The following is a 12,698-nucleotide window of genomic DNA, read 5'->3' as shown; positions in this document are numbered from 1 at the left end:
GCTACCACCTATCTTTTTCTTTCCCCTCACATGTAAAGGCAAGAGAGGCAGTGAAGTATAGTGGTTAAGAATATGATTCTGGTACCACACCACCCAAACTGAAACACATCATTTAATGAGTCCGAGACCATGGCCAACTACTTCATCTCTCTATGCCTCAATTTCCCCACATGTAAAAAGATTATATCTCTCTGATAATCTGATGTAAGAATTAAATGAGTTAATATATGTAAAACACTGACAACTGTGCTTGGCATACTGTAAGCATGATATAAAGGTTTGCTTTAATCACTTTTACTTTCATTTCTTCCCTCTCATTCATTTCTCAGCCCATTCTGACCTACCACTTTACCATAAATAGTATTTATTAAGAACACCAATGACCTATGTTGCTAAGTCCAATAAATATTTTTCAGTTATTATCTTGAGATCTAGGCAGCTATTGACAAAGTTAACACTCTCTTCTTGAACATTCTCTTTCCTAACCCATGGCTTCAATTACCACTTACTGTTGGTGTCTTACCCATCTTTACCTGTAACCCAGACCTTTCTTCTACTCTCCAGACCTCACAAGGCCGGTCGCTGGCCCAGATATCTCTTCTTTGATGTCTCAAAATCATCTCATATGCACCACATCCAAAACTGAGCAATGAACTTTTTTCTCCCAACCTCCCAAACAAAATATTCTTTTGGCCCCTCTTCACCTGAAGTAGTAGGGGCTGACCCCTACTACTACTTTAGGTTTTAGCTTAAGTGTCACTTCCTCAGGGAAGACTGAGGTGAATAGCCTCAAAGAAACTTTCCTAGCACACGGTACCTCTACTTCACACCTGCAATCAGTTAGGCTACTAAGGTCAGGCACTATGTCTGTCTTTTCACTATTGTATCCCAAGAAATGAATAAGGTTGCCTCCAAAGCCCTTTCATTCACACCGGGATCTCTCTGCACTCCTTAACAAGTATTAACTGTGCTACTTTGTGCCAAGCTAAAACACTACTAACAGTTAAAACTGAACGGAGTGCAAAAAAGTCTAGCAGGGGAGACAGTATTTAACCAGTCCCCCGAGTTACTGTACTTTAAATTGCAATATAAGTCTTATGAATGACTATTCTCTTAAGCCTAATTCAGGGAGATTGATCCACTGGACAGCCAACACTATGCAATGCAACAGATCTAAGCAATCAGTGCCTTTTTGTGTGTGTTGGGAACTGTATTTACAATTCACTTACCACGTGTGACCGGCACCCTATCCTTACTTTAGCAAGCCAACTACCTATAGTCCTGCACCCCAATACACAAAGTAGCAGGGAGCTTGACTCTAGACAGCTACACTGCCTCTGCGTCGAGTTGAAGGTGAGGAAGTACAAGGAAAGAAGAGGGCTGAATTTACTGCACAGTCTGAGGGTGGAGCCAGGAGAGGTACAGAAGGCTGAAAAGAAAACGGACCCGAAGTTGCATCTAACATTGGGCTGAACAGCACCACTGCACTCCAGCTGGCACCCCGGGGCCCCGCCCTCAGAGCCCATCCCGCGAGACTACAGCCAATTCCCAGGATTTTCCTGCAACTCCAGCTAAACACCCGTAGGGGCGGGGCAAGAAGAGGCCGTGGGGGCACGAGGCCGCGCCCCTTACAGCACTCTGGGATCTCGAGAGAGTCGTGCTTCTCGCGATATTTCCGGAGCCGGTCATCCACGCGGAATCGGAACCTGTGTGCTGTGACTAGAGTGCTGGGAGGGTGGGGGCTGTGCGGAAGGGAGAATCCCCTTTGGCCTACCCTACGGAATCCTGCGAGGGAGGGTGGTGATTGCTGCCCTGTCCAGTTGTCCCGATGCCCAGCGCCAGCCACAAGACTCTGGAGAAGCCGCGGGAGGTCATGGACGCGGCGGAAGTGGGTTTCCGCCTTCCTCGGGCCTGGGAGGACAGACCCCTGGGCTGGATTGCGCTGAGGGAGGCAGTAGGGTGAGCGGGCCCTGCCCTCGGGGTCCATGTCGACATCTTGCCTGCGGGCCGCGAGCCTGGGGTCCGGACGCCGAGAGCCCTCACTGGGACCCCGGGGCCCTTGCCCTGGCCAGAGCAGCGTGGCCAGACCCTCTCCAGATCGCATTTCTTACAGGCCTGGCTCACTGGAAGCGTGCCGTGGGTGGGATGGACTTGCAGCACCCCCTGCCCCGGAAGTAGGAGCGGCGGGGTAACACTGAAACCTTCCAGAGTTAGGCACGTCCTTCGCGTAATCCACCGCCGCCGCCACCACCACCACCTTGGAAAATCTTGATGTCCACTAGTAATCCATTTTTACTCTAATGTTTTTGCAAGTAATGACAGTACTTCGTAGAACGGTTTAATGACAGTTTTCCGTGTCGGATTTAAAGAACACTTGTCATTTTTATTTTCCTTCTCCCTCTAAGTGTCTCAGTGAGGTAGGAAGTTTGCAGAGAATGCATTTGAGATGAAGTGACCCAAGATTATGTGGGTAATTAATTACAACCAGGGGTCTGCAGTGCTTTTCAGAAATGAAAGTTTGATACCATCATACAGTGTGTTGTATTAAAACTGAGCCTTTAATTACGCCCTGGCTCCTAATTTTTCCCTTGTGGAATTATGGATTTGTGATAAACTACGCAAGGAATAGGTCATTTTAAGAATATTAGATGGAATAACTTACTTTAAGATTAACAGTAATCTATTTACACTGCCCTAATGCTATATTGTGTGACCATATCTACTAAGGCTGGGGTTATCTTTGTCTTTAAGGTGTATTTTTTTATGTTATTAGTTGTCCTCCCCCCCCCCCAAAAAAAATGCAGTAAGCATCTCAACATGTCTCTTGGTTTATTTTTATGTAAGTAAAAAAAAAAAAAAACAGTATCTCAGATGTAAAGGAGAGGATTCCAACAGATAAGAAATTTGATACTGTCACTGTCACTTGCAACATAGTATGCTGAAACTGAATTTTAGAGACAGGAAGGTGGTGGATATTAGTGTTTTCCAAAAGGAAAGTTTTAGCTTATATCCAGCATCTCTGATTTCTAAAAATGTGAACCTCTGATGCTCAGAAAGTTTACACCAAAAAATGTTGGTTCTCTTTGAACATCTCCTAGTGTAATAGGAAGTTAATAAAACTGTGATGCTTCATCCTACTCCCTTCACAGAGGCAGTTTATATCCCTGTTTGAAGTAGTTCTTATTTTGAAGAGGATAGTTAAGATGTGTTGTACATGGGTAAATTTTATCTGAGTGTTGTTATGTATGGTATATTCATCCAAGAGTAGTGGTCTTCAAAACAAACTAACCAGAAACTGGGTGCTTATTCTTTTTCTGTAGAGTACATATGTAAATAATATAACAGATTTCCATCCTTTAAAACTACGACTCTCTGAACTAATAAAATGATCTTGAAAGTTAAAACAAATTTAATTTCACATTGTTATTTGTATTTATGTGTTTACTATGGGATTAATTTTTAAATAAAAAGTCATAATGCAAAAACATTTTTTATAGGATTATGCTAAAGAAAGATATGGAGTATCTTCAATGATACAGTCACAAGAAAAATCAGGTTAGTAGTATGTGGTAATAAAGCTTTTTTTCCTTCTAGTTTCCTTCTAGGAAATCTCTTGTTGAAGTTTTAGTTAAGATTGGTATAACTGAAAAACTTAAATCACAGTGATAACTTAAGCAGATATCATATACCTTGTATAAATATCAGAAAGGGAAGAAACAATGTTAAGTGAGTATATTGAAATGTTAAATTATATTAAAAAGATATTCCTAAGTGATTGGGTAAAATATTTAAGGTTTAACTCTGGCTTAGGAGATGAGAATGGTAAATAATAGCTGTCTTCATCATATGCAACCTTTTTTACATGCTCTATGAAGCTACCTTCTTTATTTTCCCCTTGAATTTACTAGATTTCTTTGGAATTGACTTGGCATGTTAATAGTTTCTTTTAGACCTGTAGGTTTTCTTTTGTAGACATTTGCAGACTTTTAAGTTCTTGCCCTTTGAAGTACTTAAGTACTTCTAACTTAGGGACTTGCATATGAATTTAACGCTTTGGAAATAACGTATCTCCAGGTCAATTTTGTTGTTATTTTGAATTTAGTTTATTGCCTGATCACAAAATCACTCTTCTTCCCAACTTTATGGGAAAGTGTGCAGTAAAAGACCAAAATAATTTGCTAAAAAATAAACCATTTTTGAAAGATAACGATGGTGTAGTAAGATAATCTAGTATAAAATGGGACAGAAGCAATATAGTTTGGAGATGACATTCTTCCGCCAGGGCAAGCAAGCAGGGTCATTTGAAATTTTTAGCTTAACTCTCTTCCTGAACTGGCCTTCCTTGAGCTGTAACACACAGAAGCTCACTAGAGTTTCTGAGCCTCAACCACCCCTTGTCATAATTACTGTTCCCATTTGGCTGGCAAATGCAGACAGCTGTCTTCCACTTACAAACTCTCCCCACCAGAAGAAAACTGTGTGTAACCCCATTCATTACAGTAACATACAGTAAAATTCTGCTTTTGGTTTTACCTCTGCTAAAATCCTAGTACTTTGTTCAGGCAAAATTTTTTTCCCTATTTGTTTCAGTTTCTCCAAATTTCTTTATTCAAATGCCAGTGACTTAAAAAGCATGGAGGAGGTGGTAGTTGTTCAAACTGAAACCCTACTGCCACTACTCATTGCCTAAGCTGGTCATACTGGTGGGAGTGTGATCTTTGCCTCATGTGTGTGTAGATATGTTCAAGGTTGAGAACCCCAATGGTAATTGGTTGGAATACCACAAGAAAGAAGAGCCATTACTCTGTCTTTTTCAAAGTAACATTAAAATTACCCTAATCATGACGTTTATTTATAAGTCTGCTCAAATTTGTGTTACCATGATTCATTTGATTGTGAGTTTTTATTGCCAAGTTGGTATGTCTTTGGCGTTTTCAATTTTGGCATTTCCAAATCTGACGTTTAAATTTTTATGCTGTTTTTTCTGTCTTTTTTGTTTCACACTTTGTTTTGCCTGAGTTTACACAGCAGACTTGGAAGTTGGTTTATCTTGTAAGGTCCATAGGCAGTATTTTGTAGAAATTCTTTTGTGATGCCCAATGACTTGAAAATTCCTCATTCATTTACTGCTTTTGGCAGTGAGAACCATTGTATTCTCCTGTAAATCCAATTCTGTCTAAGCTACATCTCAAGACACAAATTACAAGTACATTTAGACAAAGTAGGTAAATAAATATCTCTTGATTTCATTATAATATCACCACTAAAAGTATTGTTGTAAATATGTTTTATTACATGAGATATTGACAGATTTTGTTACCTAGGCAACAAAACCCTTGACAAAGAGATCTTTCATTACTCTTGATGTGATGTCCCGTCTACTACTATGCTTTTAATTAATAATTAAAATTTTTAATATTCAAATTGCATATTTAAAAATAAAATGATTTCTGGATCATGATTGCCTCATATTATCGTCACATAACAGTTGTTTTGTCAGTTTTCCTGTTTGGGGACTCTAGGTGGATATGGTAGTCTGATATTAGTATTAGGGGACAGTTGTTGGGCCTCACAACCAGAATTGATTGGTTTACATAATTATAGGGAACAAAGTGAGATGGCAGAAGGTGTGATTGGATCTAGAGGCTCAAGCAGTATTTTCAGCGCTCTGTCTCCACTTCCTGAGTCTCCTTTCCTTTGTTGAAGCCAGTAACCAGTAACCAATTTGTTATTGGTTTGTCTCATCCTGCAAACTCAGGTAGTGGGACAGATGGTGGCTACAGTCCTGGGCCTATACCACCTCAGCTCAGCAACCCCAGGGGAGAGCTTCATTCCCAGTATCTGTATATTAAGTCCCAGAGAAGGACTTTGATTAGCTCAGTTTGAGCAATATCCCTTTCCCTGGATGAGTCGCTGGGTCCTGGGGAATGGGCTACCATTATTATCCAGGCCTTGCAGAGAGTCCACCCTTGTGGCCAGCTAGCTGACTTCCATATTTTGGCAGGCAAGCTAAAATATCATGTCCACTTAGGCAAAGGCAGGTGAAGGTGGGCTGTAGTTGACCTTGCAAGTCATTGAAGTGTTCATCAGATTTGTATTTTGAAACAATCTCTTTGACTCCAGTGTAGACTGAAGTAAGGATGGGCAATTGCCAGTCAGAAGGTTATTGCTATAATTTAGGCAAGAGATAATAGTACTTTGGTCTGGGACAGTGACAGTGAAGACAAAAGAGGATTGAGTAGATTTTAGAGATATATTTAGAAAGTAAATTCACAAAATGCAGATTGCGTGTGGGGGTCGATTTTTACAAAGGTGTCGGGTTGAAAATTAAGATAGTGTGAAGTAGTTATGCTGGCTGTCAAAGCAAAATAATTATGATCTCTTTGTAAATTCTGAATTACAAGAGCTGTCTCATTTATTTACTGTAGATCGAGTTTTGGTTCGGGTTAGCGATTTGACAGTACGAAAAGCTGATGAAGTTGTTTGGGTTCGTGCAAGGGTTCATACAAGCAGAGCTAAAGGTAAGATGTATTTAATGACTAAAGAAGGCCCTTTTGGTAAGGACTCTGAATTTCTTGTTTTGCATATATTGCACAGACCAAAATAAGTCTTTAAAACAGAAACACCTGTGATTTTTCTTAAATCACTGTAAACTGTTAGTCTGTGGTTAGTTTTAATTTTAGGTTCTTTTTTAAAAACAAATATTTTATTAATTATGCCATTACAGTTCTATTTCCCCCCTTCATTCCCCTCCACCCTGCACACCCCTCCCCCACCATTCCCCCCCTTTAGTTTATGTCCATGTGTAACAAGTTCTTTAGACTCTATATTTCCCATACTGTTCTTGCCCTCCCCCCTGTCTATTTTCTACCTACCATCTATGCTACTTATTCTCTGTACCTTCTCCTCCTCCCACTCCCCTATTGCTAACCCTCCATGTGATCTCCATTTCTATGGTTCTGCTCCTGATCTAGCTGTCCTCTTAGTTTGCTTTTGTTTTAGGTGTGGTTGTTAATAACTGTGAGTTTGCTGTCCTTACACTGTTCATCTTTTTTATCTTCCTTTTCTTAGATAAGTCCCTTTAACATTTCATATAATAAGGGCTTGGTGATGATGAACTCCTTGAATTTGATCTTATCTGAGAAGCACTTCATCTGCCCTTCCATTCTAAATGAAAGCTTTGCTGGATAGAGCAGTCTTGGCTGTAGGTCTTTGGCTTTCATGACTTGGAATACTTCTTTCCAGCCCCTTCTTGCCTGTAAGGTCTTTTTTGAGAAATCCGCTGACAGTCTGATGGGAAGTCCTTTGTAGGTGACTGTCCCCTTATCTCTTGCTGCTTCTAGGATTCTCTCCTTCATTTTAATCTTGGCTAATGTAACGATTATGTGCTTTGGTGTGTTCCTCCTTGGGTTCACCTTCTTTGGGACTCTGAGCTTCCTGGACTTCCTGGAAGTCTATATTTCCTTTGCCAGATTGGGGAAGTTCTTCTCTTTTATTATTTGTTCAAATAACTTTTCTGCTTGTTGCTGTTCTTCTTCCCCTGTGGTACCCTGATAATTCAGATGTTGGAACATTTAAAGATCTCCTGGAGGTTCTAAACCTCTCCTCGTTTTTTTTGAATTCTGGTTTTTTCATTCTTTACTGTTTGGCCATTTTTTTCCTCCTTCTGGTCCACTCCCTTGATTTGAGTCCCAGTTTCCTTTCTATCCCTATTGGTTTCCTGGGCATTTCCCTTCATTTCAATTAGTTTAGCCTTCATATGTTCCTCTAATTTGTGACTAAAATCAACCAGTTCTGTGAGCATCCTGATCACCAGTGTTTGGAACTGTGCATCTGATAGGTTGGCTGTCCTTTGGTGGCTTAGAAGTATTGGTTCTGGGGCTTTGAACTGTTCTTCTTCTTGAGCCATAATATTTTGGTCTGTGTTCGCCTATTATGTGTGAGGTGCGGATCCTTAGGTGGTCACCAGGGCGGGGCATCCCAGGTTGCTAGGTTGTGACACTGTATGTGGGGGCAGGGTCAGAGAGGGGCAATGGTGTTTTTTTCTGCTCTCTCTCGGTTTTCAGTCTTTTCCGCCTCTTCCTGCAAGCAAATTGGGCCCTTCTGGTGCTAGTTCCCAGATGTGTGGGCTTGCGCACCCTCCAGGACCTGTGGGTCTGTCCAACGAACTCTCTGTGAGCCTGGGAACCTCTCCCAGCACCTCAACCCCAGAAAGTTGTTCCATTTGGTGCTTTTAGGCTTTATCTCCCAGCACTGGGGCCCTGGTTTGCGTGGTCTGTCTCACTGCTTGCTCCTTTACCTGGTTTATCTGTGCTTGAACGTGTGACTGCGGTCAGCCAGCTGCTTTGTGCCTTCACTGGGTCTGCCCATTGACACCCCATGCCTGGGATCTGCCAACCACGCCTACACGCCTGGGTCGGTTCGGCCGCTTTTTCCTGCCACAACCCCTCTCCTCCAGCCACCAACTCTGCCCCCCTTACCAGTCTGGATGAATGGTTCGTTGTTGTCATACTTCGGTACAGTTCAATTTTCTCTCTGTTTTGTTGAGTTCTGGTTTCTAAATCTTTGTTGTTCGTGAACTTGGTTGTGTGAGGAGGTACAGTGTTTCTACCTACGCCTCCATCTTGGCTGTGATCTTCATAGTTTTACATTGGAAAAATCTTGTTTTTAAGTGTGTATGTGAGTTTAAGTTATAAGTTATTCAGGCAATATTTTCACATGAATTTTTCAAAGAATACAGAAATGATACTCTCCTTTTTTTACTGTCTTCTGCTTTAACCTTTTCTATTCTTAATAATTTGTTCAGCATCTTTCCAAAAATCTTGCTTTTAATATATATGTATGTGCATGCACACTCAGAGATACATAGTTTTTTACTTGTTTTTGTGTGTGAGTTTTAATTTGTTATTCTGCAACTTTTAAAATTTTCAGTGAACAATTTTTCTTGGACATTCTTCCATGATACTCTTTATAGATATGTATAAGGCAGTATTTCTGCAAGATAGATATCTAGAAGTGAAATTGCTGGGTTGAAGAGTATGCATATACATATTTAAAAATTTTATACCAAAATAACCTTTTAGTAAAGCTGTATTCAGTTATCCTACAGGTATGTGACAGTACCACTTGCTTCACATCTTGCTAGTAGTGACTGTCAGTGTTTTTTATTTGTGCCAAAGTAGATCATCTAAAAAAATATCAGTGAAATCTTATGCTTTGAATTTGCAAAATCCTGATTGCTACCATTCCTTTCTTCTCATATCTTACATTGGAAAAATGTCAGTAAATATGACATATTTGGAATCATTCATGTGCTTTAACTTCAAAAGTAATAACCCATTAAAACTGGCTTTGGAAAAACAAACTATGCTAGCAATTTCAAGTAGAGCAAAGCTATAAAAAGACTATAAGGAAATGGAAGTGTCAAAATCATAGTGTCAAAAGTATGACAACTAAAATCCTGTTGTGTAAACAAAAAGTCGATTAGCATAACAAATATCTATGTCTTGCCTTATAAGGCAGTGTTTTTTACATTCTTAAATATTAAAATCAGATTTCTTATAATAAGTTTACATGTCTAAAAATAAGTGTTTTATATAGGAGCAAGGAGAAATTTTTTAATTCTTCATGGGAACATTTAAAACTACTTTCTTTGCATTGTGAGAGCTTTTGAGTTTAAGTCTATATATTAAAAGAATAATTGAAATATCAGCGGTTCCTTTCAAATTTTATGTATACTACATGGGAGTCACTGGCATTAAATAATTCTCTTTCAATAATCTTTTTCCTAAAAACTAACTTACTCTTAGAAAATAGCTAAATTATTTTGGTAAACAGATAATTTAGGATTCTTAATACCAAAGGTCAGAGCCTCAACTTAATATGTTTGCCAAAAATAATTTAGGGTAAATAACAAACGGAAAGTATTTAAAACAGGTCTTTGATGCCTTATTCCCTGATTAACATAAATAATGTAGAAAAATGTTAATGTGGTAATTAAGGAGTTATGGTACATTATTTAAATAATGAATTCAAGGGCTTGGCAAGCTAAGAGACAGTATAGGAAGAGATGAAAACAAGATCGCCTCATATCTTCGATAACCTGGTTCTTCCACAAAGGCCCACTTCATTAGGGGCATCACCAAAATGGAGATGAGAATATACTTCTTTGTCCTGACTACATACCACATTTGTTCTTCAGCTCAGAAATAAAGATTGCACTCGAGGTGCTGGAAAAGAAACTTTCCAACTTTACATTTTTCTGAAACAGTACTTCTGTGAAATTTAAGAAGTATGGTGCTTCTGAAAATTTAAGAATCAAAATCAACACATTTTTTACTGTTAAGGACTTAAATTTAAACATTCTAGACATAGTGACTTCATTCAGCTGTTTCGAGCATTGACTACATCTTTCCATAAACTATCTCCTGGTTAGAAAGTTCCCAGAAGAACGTAAGTAGTAGTTAGCAGTTGGTTTATCTGTCCTATAAAGTTTCTGTACTGAAGTGCAGTAAGGATTTTGTGCTAAATTGAGATACTACCCACTTGATTCTTAGAATAAAAAAATAAATAAAAATTTCACTAGTACAGAAAGATGTAACATGAAAAACAAAAGTTTTACAATTCTAGCTCCTCTATCCCATCAGTCACTTCCCCCCCCCCCTAAAATAACCTCTGCTGTTTTTTGTGGTTCTTCCAGGAAAACAATGTATTTACAAGCATGGATAGCAGCTCTTTTTTTTTTTAAATTTATATAACAGGGGTTATACACACTCTGCTTCTTGTTATCAACTCACCAGTGTCTATAAAATAATAGTTTGCAAAAATTGAATTAAGCAGATTGTGCAAGTGCAGTGTGTTACCAACCAGAGCCAAAGAAAGAATAATTTTGTTTACCAACACCTGGCAAGAACTTGTTCTCAAAAGTACTTGAATTTACCAGGAAACCAGTACTGATACTTTTGTTTTGAGTCTTAAAAAAAATTTTTTTTGAATGGACTGTCAAGGTTCTAGTATTGAAAGTGCTGTGAACACAAACTTTGGAGACCTTGGAATTAGAGTCACGTGGATCTGCTCCAGTAGTAAAGACTACATTAATATGAAGTAAGTGATACAGAAGTTTAGGTCTCTCATATAAGTAACACTGTTATGAACATCTTTGTAACTAAGACTCTTTCCATACTTAATTTCCTTAATATACATTCTAAAAAATGTATGTCTTGAGTCCAACAGAATATCTTTTAAGGCTTTTAATGCCCATTGCCAAACTGTTCTGAAAGCATTGGGCAAATTTACCTTGCCATCAGCAAGTTAGAAAGGAATGTTTTTCACCTCTTTCAAGCAATGGATAATACTACATATTTTATTATCTCACCTAATTTTTGAGGAGTAAAGAATATGTCATCATTGTTTGCTTCAACTTGAATTACTTTCCAGTAACATTTTTTTCTTGACTAGGATTTTTTCCTTTTTCTTTCAAATTATCTGTTATAGTCTATTGCACTTTGATCTATTGGGATCACAATGTTTTTTTTACATACATGTCTTTAAGATTTTTTTTTAAATTATTTTATTGTTGTTCAGTTGCAGTTGTCTGCATTTCCCCTGCGCCACTCCCCACCACTCCAGCCAAACCCACCTCCGTCCCTTGCTTCTACCCTCCTCCTTGGTTTTGTCCATGTGTCCTTTATAGTAGTTCCTAAAAACCCTTCCCCCCATTATATCCTCTCTGGTTACTGTCAGATTTTTCTTACTTTCAGTGTCTCTTATTATATTTTGTCACTTTCTTCTTTTGTTCATTATGTTCCAGTTAAAGATGAGGTCATATGGTATTTGTCCCTCACCACCTGGCTTAATGCTGTCCAGTCCCGGCCATTCTGTCGCAAAGGGTAGGAGCTCCTTTCCCTCTGCTGTGTAGTATTCCATTGTGTAAATGTACCACAGGTGTTTGATCCACTCATTTACTGTTGGGCATGTAGGTTGCTTCCAGCACTTGGCTATTGTAAATTGTGCTGCTGTGAACATTGGGGTGTATAAGTTCTTTTGGATTGGTGTTTCAGAGTTCTTAGGATATAAGCCCAGCAATAGAATTGCTGGATCAAAAGGCAGTTTCATTTTTAGTTTTCTGAGGAAATTCCATATTGTTTTCCACAGTGGCTGCACTAGTCTGCATTCCCACCAACAGTGCACTAGGGTTCCCTTTTCTCCATATCCTCTCCAACACGTGTTGATTTATGATGGCCATTCTGGCCGGTGTAAAGTGGTATCTCATTGTGGTTTTAATTTGCATCTCTCTGATGGCTAGTGATGCTGAGCATCTTTTCATATGTCTCTGGGCCCTCCATATGTTCTCCTTAGAGAAGTATCTGTTCAAGTCTTTTACCCATTTTTTAATTGGATTTTTTGTCTTCCTGGAGTGCAGTTGTATGAGTTCTTCATATATTTTGGAGATCAAACCGTTGTCTGAGGTATCATTAGCAAATATGTTTTCCCATATAGATGGCTCTCTTTTCATGGTAATGCTGTTTTCTTTAGCCATGCAGAAGCTTTTTAATTTGATGAGGTTTCATTTGTTTATTCTTTCCTTTATGTCCCTTGCTTTAGGAGACATATTGGTGAAGATGTTCTTACATGGAATGTCTGAGATTTTCCTGCCAGTGTTTTCCTCTAGGATTTTTATGGTATCACAACTTATATTT

At 39.0% G+C, this 12,698-nt stretch overlaps 1 protein-coding gene across 2 annotated transcripts in view; it reads left to right on the top strand.

The window, feature by feature from the left end:
• Positions 1-1,680: 1,680 nt before the first annotated feature.
• DARS1 (aspartyl-tRNA synthetase 1) overlaps positions 1,681-12,698 on the top strand; it is a 59,060-nt gene continuing 48,042 nt past the window's right edge. The window contains exons 1-3 of one of the 2 annotated variants that reach the window (XM_053666970.1): positions 1,681-1,888; positions 3,498-3,555; positions 6,429-6,521. In XM_053666970.1, coding sequence (XP_053522945.1) covers positions 1,829-1,888; positions 3,498-3,555; positions 6,429-6,521 — 211 coding nt within the window. In that variant the 5' untranslated portion in view covers positions 1,681-1,828. Of the gene's footprint in view, positions 1,889-2,179; positions 2,282-3,497; positions 3,556-6,428; positions 6,522-12,698 lie in introns of those variants that run through there. The other variant, XM_053666974.1, reaches the window with a different exon arrangement.

This window comes from Artibeus jamaicensis, unplaced genomic scaffold (assembly GCF_021234435.1).
Source record: "Artibeus jamaicensis isolate MK-2021 breed Jamaican fruit bat unplaced genomic scaffold, CSHL_Jam_final contig_1284, whole genome shotgun sequence".
In the NCBI taxonomy this organism is placed as follows: Eukaryota; Metazoa; Chordata; class Mammalia; order Chiroptera; family Phyllostomidae; genus Artibeus; species Artibeus jamaicensis.
Note: the sequence above shows the minus strand (reverse complement) of the source record. Positions and strands in the feature narration are given on the sequence as shown.